The sequence below is a fragment of the Cydia fagiglandana genome, chromosome 6, assembly GCF_963556715.1.
Source record: "Cydia fagiglandana chromosome 6, ilCydFagi1.1, whole genome shotgun sequence".
In the NCBI taxonomy this organism is placed as follows: Eukaryota; Metazoa; Arthropoda; class Insecta; order Lepidoptera; family Tortricidae; genus Cydia; species Cydia fagiglandana.
This window is the reverse complement of record NC_085937.1, coordinates 15,928,915-15,936,215: the sequence shown is the minus strand read 5'-3', so window position 1 is coordinate 15,936,215 and position 7,301 is coordinate 15,928,915. Positions and strand designations below refer to the sequence as shown.

At 35.7% G+C, this 7,301-nt stretch overlaps 1 protein-coding gene across 1 annotated transcript; it reads left to right on the top strand.

Moving 5' to 3' along the window:
- The first annotated feature begins 2,173 nt into the window (after positions 1 to 2,173).
- On the top strand, positions 2,174 to 6,940 carry LOC134665445 (fatty acid-binding protein homolog 7-like). Its single transcript, XM_063522420.1, has 4 exons — positions 2,174 to 2,341; positions 2,429 to 2,598; positions 3,797 to 3,907; positions 6,257 to 6,940. The coding sequence occupies exons 1-4, from the start codon at positions 2,272 to 2,274 to the stop codon at positions 6,311 to 6,313; spliced, it is 408 nt and encodes a 135-aa protein (XP_063378490.1). The 5' UTR covers positions 2,174 to 2,271; the 3' UTR covers positions 6,314 to 6,940.
- The last annotated feature ends 361 nt before the right edge of the window (positions 6,941 to 7,301 follow it).

Sequence of the window (7,301 nt, the reverse complement as noted above, 5' to 3'; positions counted from 1 at the left end):
TTTGTGTAAAACGCTGTCATTATCTGTATAAATTTAGGAATGGGGAATGGAAATGCCGGGAAAAACAAATATTATAATTTATAATATAATAGTTATAAAATTTTACAGATGTCACGGTATGACGTCAATAAGACTTACTTACATAATACTTACTTTACTCTTTGGACGACTTTGATGACAGTATGCAAAGAGTAAAATAAGTATATAGACAGTATGCCTCTTTTTCTCTCTGCACAAACTACGTTCGTGAATACACGATAAAACGACACATTGCAAATTGCACTTTTTATAATTTTTCTTATGTGATAAAGAATTTCTTTGATTTATTAATCGCCCTAGGCTATTTTTTCGTTCCTCAAAATAATCAAAATACTTCACTAGTGGTCCCGGATACTAGAGTAGAATGGGTGTTCCTATCAATTTTCCGAGGAGAAAATAACATTGTTTTATTTTTATTGTCATGATGAGTATTTATTTTATTTAAAAACCATAGACAAGTATATAATAACGACTGGTAACTTCTATACAGACATTTTTTTCGTCATGATTTTTGTCAATTTCTTAACAATTGTGACCAGTATCATAAAATCATAATTATTATTAATTATCAATAAACAATCCTCAATTAATTAAGCTCTAAAATTAGGTCTTCATATGCCTCCTGAAAATCTCCATATTCATCCTCGACAGACTCCAAGTAATATGGATCACACAAATTAGTATCAATAACGTCAAGGCGCAGACAGCGCCCTGGGCGCACTAGTTGCCGCGCAGCTGCGGCCCGTGGAGGCAGCGCTGGAGTAAGCTGGTATGTCCCACCCAAGGTCAGCAATGTGAGCTCAGGACAACCACGAATGAGCGCCACAACATCATCATCTCCTAGGTAGGAAAAGCCATGAAGCCCAAGATCAGTGATATGTGTCCCACAGTTGCGGCAAATTGCTTCAATGGCTTGTGAACTTAAAACTTCACAGTCAGCCAAGTCCAGAATTAGTAATTCCTTGCAGGACCGTGTTACCGCTTCCACAACATCATCTGTCACTTTTAAGTCTGTACTTAGATGCTTCAACCACGTGAGTTGCGAGAGAGGCTCTGAAGATAGTAAATAAGGCTGATTTGTTGTCCCACCCCGACCACATATTTTTAAGCACTCCAAATTAGGCATCTTATTCAGTACCAGTTGAGTTTCCCTGCATATTTCTCGAGGAACATCAAACAATTCAAGCTTTGTCAGCTTACTGAGTTGGTTGATGAAAGAAAGCACTTGTTGAGATTTCAAACTTTGGCAGCTACTGAAGACAAGGGATTTTAAATTTGATGCCTTTATTGTGTTAAAACATTCACCAGTCACTTCATCACAGTCATAGAATTCCAATTCTTCTAAGGCTTTGTCAGATATGAATTGTCTAACACAATCATCTGAGACAGGACATGCATAGAAACGAAGCTTTTTCAGACACTTTAAGTCTTCATTTAGATTATGTGAGATTAATTGGTTTTGGTTAGCTTTTCTCATTGTCATGTGAAGCAAAGTTAGAGCTTCTAGATTGGGGCAGTTGGCTCTAACCTTTCTGAAGCCCTCTTGATCATGGCAGTAAGTAGCAACTACAGATGGGCCCAGTTTGTTGGTCCAGCTCACAAACGACGGATACCTATATTTCAACAGTTTCACACAGGAGGAATTAGGATGAGTATTATTATCATTTTCCTCTTCGAACGTGATATTAACTCGGGCTCCTTGCAAGTACACCAGCATTACTTTCTGCCACCGTCGACATACTCGCTCGCTCGTTATGATGTTTCGGAGGGGCACATAGTGTAAGATGGCGCGCCAACAGTCTTCATTTAAATAATCCAATATTGTACGAGCATTATTTTCTTCAGCTTCTAACATTATATTCCAGTATTTCTAATAAAAGTAGTAAACAAATTAATACAGCATGTTGAACGTAATGTCACTGTCATTTAATATAAACAATAGCACCTGTCAAAACAGCTACTTACTCAACTCTCTCGCACTCGAGCACAGCCTCATTTGTGTGAGCGAGAAATACTAGTCCATTTATTTTTGGGGGATTTCATAGAAATCAACTGGCAACATATATTGTGTGTGACGTTTCATACCGCTTTCGTTTCAGTCTTTGACCGCTTTGTTTTTCACTGATAGTTAATGATAGTGACATTTGACAGTAATTATTACCGGGCCGTACAGGTGGATTGTCATTTCGCCGCTCTTCGGGCTCTTCGTGTATACAAACAAGCGTTAACAAAATGCCGTCGATCGCCGGAAAATATCAACATTACAAAAATGAAGATATTGATGAATATTTCACAGCAGTCGGTATGTATAAATAGAGTGATCTTGTATAATTTTATGTAGTTTAAAACCTAATCAGACCTAAATAATTATAATATTACTATTTTATAGGTGTACCATATATGGGACGAAAAATGATGTCTATGTCATCTCCTGTTATGGAAATTACCTTAGAAGGAGAAACTATGACAATTAAAAATTCTTCGTTATTGAGAACAACTGAATATAAATTTAAATTAGGTGAAGAATATGTTGAGAACATGCCGAATACATCAATTAAGGTAACTGACACTATTTAACGATTATTTATTTCAAAATTTAACTTCTAACTGGGCTAGAGGTTTTTATTTATTTTTATAAAAGACATACATTTTCACTTGGGGGCTATTCATAAATTACGTCATTTCAAATTAGGGGGGGGGGGTTCTGGACATCGGATGAAGCATGAAGATATAGCATGAAGTAGGAGGAAATGGGGTCATTTGAAGCATGATTTTTGGATGATTATGGGGGGGGGGTCAAAAATCGTCAAAAATCGATGACGTAATTTATGGACAGCCCCTTGTCATACTCGTTAAATTCATCTAAAACTGATATTTTTTACATGTGTATAAAACAAATTTCTCTTTGAAGACCCATATTGACTTAGCAACAAAGTGTATTTTGGCTAAACCTACTCGACACCGCAGTTTCCGTGTAGGAAAACTCTGATGCAGACGATGCAGTGCACTTCCGTCTCAGTGCACGTGCACGGGGCAGTGAGGTCAAAAACTAAATATTTACTGAACCCACTTAGATAGCACTCTTTATTGTTTTAAATAGATTTTTAAGTAATTTGATCCAACTTTTGAGTTGTATCCTCATGTTAACTAGTGGCTCGGACATTAAGTGACTTTAAGTACTAAATATTTAATAGAATTAATTTACATTCGATTGTTAATGTTTTACAGCTTTTTATATTTCCCTTGCGTTGGTCTGGTGAATAAAAAAAATGTGTTTTACAAGGTAGTAAACTTTGCTCACTTTTAGTACCTTGAAACTCTTGCGAGTCTTGTATCTATCAAGAATCTTTCGCTTGCGCGGACGCGCGGGGTAAACAACAACTTTGCTCCCTTGATAAAAAGAAATATTTCCATATAATTTCGTAAAACAATAAGTGAAAAACTAATTATTATATAACGAGCATATGTACCCATTCCATCTTTGACCTATTTATATCGATAAATTGCCTTTAACTAAATGGATTGTTTTATTCTCTTGTTGTAAATCGTCTATTTATTGAATGTTTTGAGTTTAAAATACGTTAAATCAATCGCAGTATAGGTAATTGAAAATGAATAAAGTTAGCTAAGTTCTTAATTAATTCCTATTGGAAACTTATTGCGTGAATCTGACCCCGCTTTGCGTCGACTAATTATCGTAGTGTAATCGTATCGAATAAAACAAAGGTTTCTTCTAGTTCTATGATTTTTTTTTCAGAGCGTAACCATTCTTGTAAACGATCATGAAGTTCAGACGAATTCAGTGATCCCTGAAAACGGTGCGAAATGTGGACGCCACTACCTCTTCACTGATGATGAATGCATTATTGTAAGTACCTAACGTAAGAAATTTTATTTCTGAGAGTGTTAGTCTCCGTCTCCAGGTATTATGAATTAGTGTGATTGATGAAATTTTCAAAGTGTGCTCTTATAGACCGGGAGATAGTGACACATTTTACTGGGTCATTTGTACCAGTATGGCGGTTCGTCAGGGGTCTAAGTACGTAGTGAACGAAATAAAAATGATGGTCATAGCGCTGGTACCGGCGACCCAATCGCGTGGTCGTTAGTCGAACGTGTCGGATAAAATACGAGTGTCGAACGATTTGTTCCACAAAAATCCTCGTATTTTTCGATAGTCCATAAAAAAGAAGTAGACGGTAGCGTAATGCCATACTTCTCTGGTGTGACTTACAGCCCGCCATACTGAGGCGAACACATTAATTAAAAATAAACAATTCAATCATTTGTGCCAAGCTAATTTTTGCACAGGTGATCATCGTCGAGCAGCCATTCATGGACATCACCATGCCATACTTTTCGGATGGTTCCAAATGGCCGCCATACCGCCGCAAAGGAGTTAATTAATTTTTTATTGCTAAACGATTTGTACCATCTTGTAATTTTTTTTCAAGACTTTCTGTGTGATCATAAATGGTAATCTCATAATGCCATACCTGTAGGAGGTGGCAAATGTGTACAATATTTTTTTTATATTTCAAGTATGGTGCCCCTTTTTCCCCCTATTAGAAGTATGGCAAATATAATAATGGTCACATTGCATCATATAATTTCCAAAAATCCAAATGCCATACTGGTACAAATCGTCAAAAAATTGTTTTTTGTTTTAAGTCTTGGCTTAAGTCTCACAGTCGCCCGCCCCGTAGTTATAATCTGAAATATTTTTTTTTAGGTATAATTGTATCCAAACAAACAGAATATGATGATGCCATGCTGGTAAAAATTATTCTACGTATACATAGTCGTATTTTTGAAACGTGTCGATTAAATAAGTTTTTCAAGTATGGCAGCACTTTTTTCCCCTACTATAAGTATGGCAATTATAATAACGGTCACATTTTATCAAATACTTTCCAAAAATTTAAATGCAATAATGGTACAAATCGTTTAGCAAAAAAAAAAATTATCTCCCTTGCAGCGGTATGGCGGCCATTTGGAACCGTCCGAAGAGTATGGCATGGTGATGTCCATGAATGGCTGCTCGACGATGATCACCTGTGCAAAAATTAGCTTGGCACAAATGGTTGAATTGTTTTTTTTTAATTAATGTGTTCGCCTCAGTATGGCGGTCTGTAAGTCACACCGGAGAGGTATGGCATTACGCTACCGCCTACTTCTTTTTTATGGACTATCGGAAAATACGAGGATTTTTGTGGAACAAATCGTTCGACACTCTTATTTTATCCGACACGTTCGACTAACGCCCACGCGATTGGGCCGCCGGTACCAGCGCTATGACCATCATTTTTCTTTCCTTCATTACGTGCTTAGACCCCTGACGAACCGCCATACCGGTACAAATGACCCAGTAAAATGTGTCACTATCTCCCGGTCTATTAGTCTTAGCTGGTCCACGGGAAAAACGATTAGAGTCAATTTCGTTGTTTGGTCATTCATGAAAGTTCTTGTGTAGTACTATTGAGATGGAAAGTAGGCTAATTTTAACTCCTGCAACTCCTTTCACATATTTTTTGAATATGGTTAGCGTAACCATATACTGGAATGATGTAGGTATACATCTATGTATATCAATCAACATAATGTTGGTTGTCTCACCAAGAATATGCAGCGTCTCCGTGGACGCACTACTGGCTTGTTTATAGACTTTATAATCTGTTATTATTAAGTTCATTTTAAGCGGATTGCTTAAAATGAACTTCATAAATTTTGCCACAGGTGCAGTGTTATAAAACAGCTTTCGAATTGCAATTTGTAGCTGCGCAGCGCAGCATTTCCATGTAAGGTCAATCCAGATGCGCTGCATAGAGTCGGATCAAGCTAACTCTACATGAAATCTGCAATGACAAAGCGTAGAATGTCATCATTAATCTCAAATTTCTACATAAATATGACGGTTATGATGATACTCCCTCAGTTTGTTCTATTCAAGTCGGTGCAATGTTAGCTTAGACGGACTCTACGAGTATATATTCGTCTTATTAGCCTATGAATAAGAAATGCACGTCTGATGATCAAGAAAAAAATGGAATATAGAAACTAAAGACTTTATCGAAATACGTGCGTTTATACACGATGCGATAGGGCTGATAATATAATTATTGATAGCTTAATCTGATACAATATATCTATACCTATGATTATAGCCGAAAAATAAATTTCTCCGTGTAATAATGATAATATATATTTTTTGTTTTAGACACTGACACATGACAACGCTAAGCCTGGGAAGAGGTACTTCAAAAGAATTAACTAATTACGGAAAAAGATAAGCATACTATTATTTTGCATACGCACTGATTTTTAAAGATATTTTTTTGACACTGAATCATATTCATAAACATATATATTATAGCTATTTCTAGGACAAAAAATTATAAATAGATTTCTCCATTATTGCAAAAATGAACTTAAAAAATTATAATGATTCCTTAGCATACCTATTAGAAGTAAGCTATAGTTTATAAGGTTGTTCTGCCATGGGTATATAGCTTAATCGATTGAGGATGGCAGTAAAAAAACCTAATACATGTTTGAAAAGATATGAAATGGAATTAACTATTGTATTATGGTAGTAACGCGTATCTGTGTTGTTGTTTTCCACTTTAGAAGGTATGATTTGAATTCCACACGAGTTAAGTAGTTAAGTGCACTTCACAAGTTTGTACAAGTGTTATTAAATAATTGAATAAAATTATTAATTTGTGTGTATTTAATAAAAATACCACATAATGCATTCATTTAACTTAGCTTTAATCACGATCCAGGTATATTTTCTTATTAAAAATGTATTTCCTAAATTAAATTAATGAAATAAGTTATTGCTTCGTGTAACAATTTTAATGTTAGACATTTTATTATATTTTGACTGTATTTTGCTACTTTTGTACTTAATAAAAATTATAAAGATCATATAATTTTAAATAATGTTTCATTTCAAGTTTTTAAAAGTAATCTTTGAATTATTTGCTATCTTCTTCTTCTTCCTGGCGTTATCCCGGCATTTTGCCACGGCTCATGGGAGCCTGGGGTCCGCTTGACAACTAATCCCATGATTTGACGTAGGCACTAGTTTTTACGAAAGCGACTGCCATCTGACCTTCCAACCCAGAAGGGAAACTAGGCCTTATTGGATTAGTCCGGTTTCCTCACGATGTTTTCCTTCACCGAAAAGCTTATGAATGAATTATTTGCTATCATCCAAGCGTTATATCAACAAATGTGACGCGCACGCTAACATTATG

Excerpts from the sequence above, each read along its gene's own strand:
- LOC134665445 (XM_063522420.1), top strand. The coding sequence starts at position 2,272 with ATGCCGTCGATCGCCGGAAAATATCAACATTACAAAAATGAAGATATT. Across the intron at positions 2,599-3,796 it reads TGCCGAATACATCAATTAAG|AGCGTAACCATTCTTGTAAA; the intron begins GTAACTGACACT and ends TTTTTTTTTCAG. Across the intron at positions 3,908-6,256 it reads CTGATGATGAATGCATTATT|ACACTGACACATGACAACGC; the intron begins GTAAGTACCTAA and ends TTTTTGTTTTAG.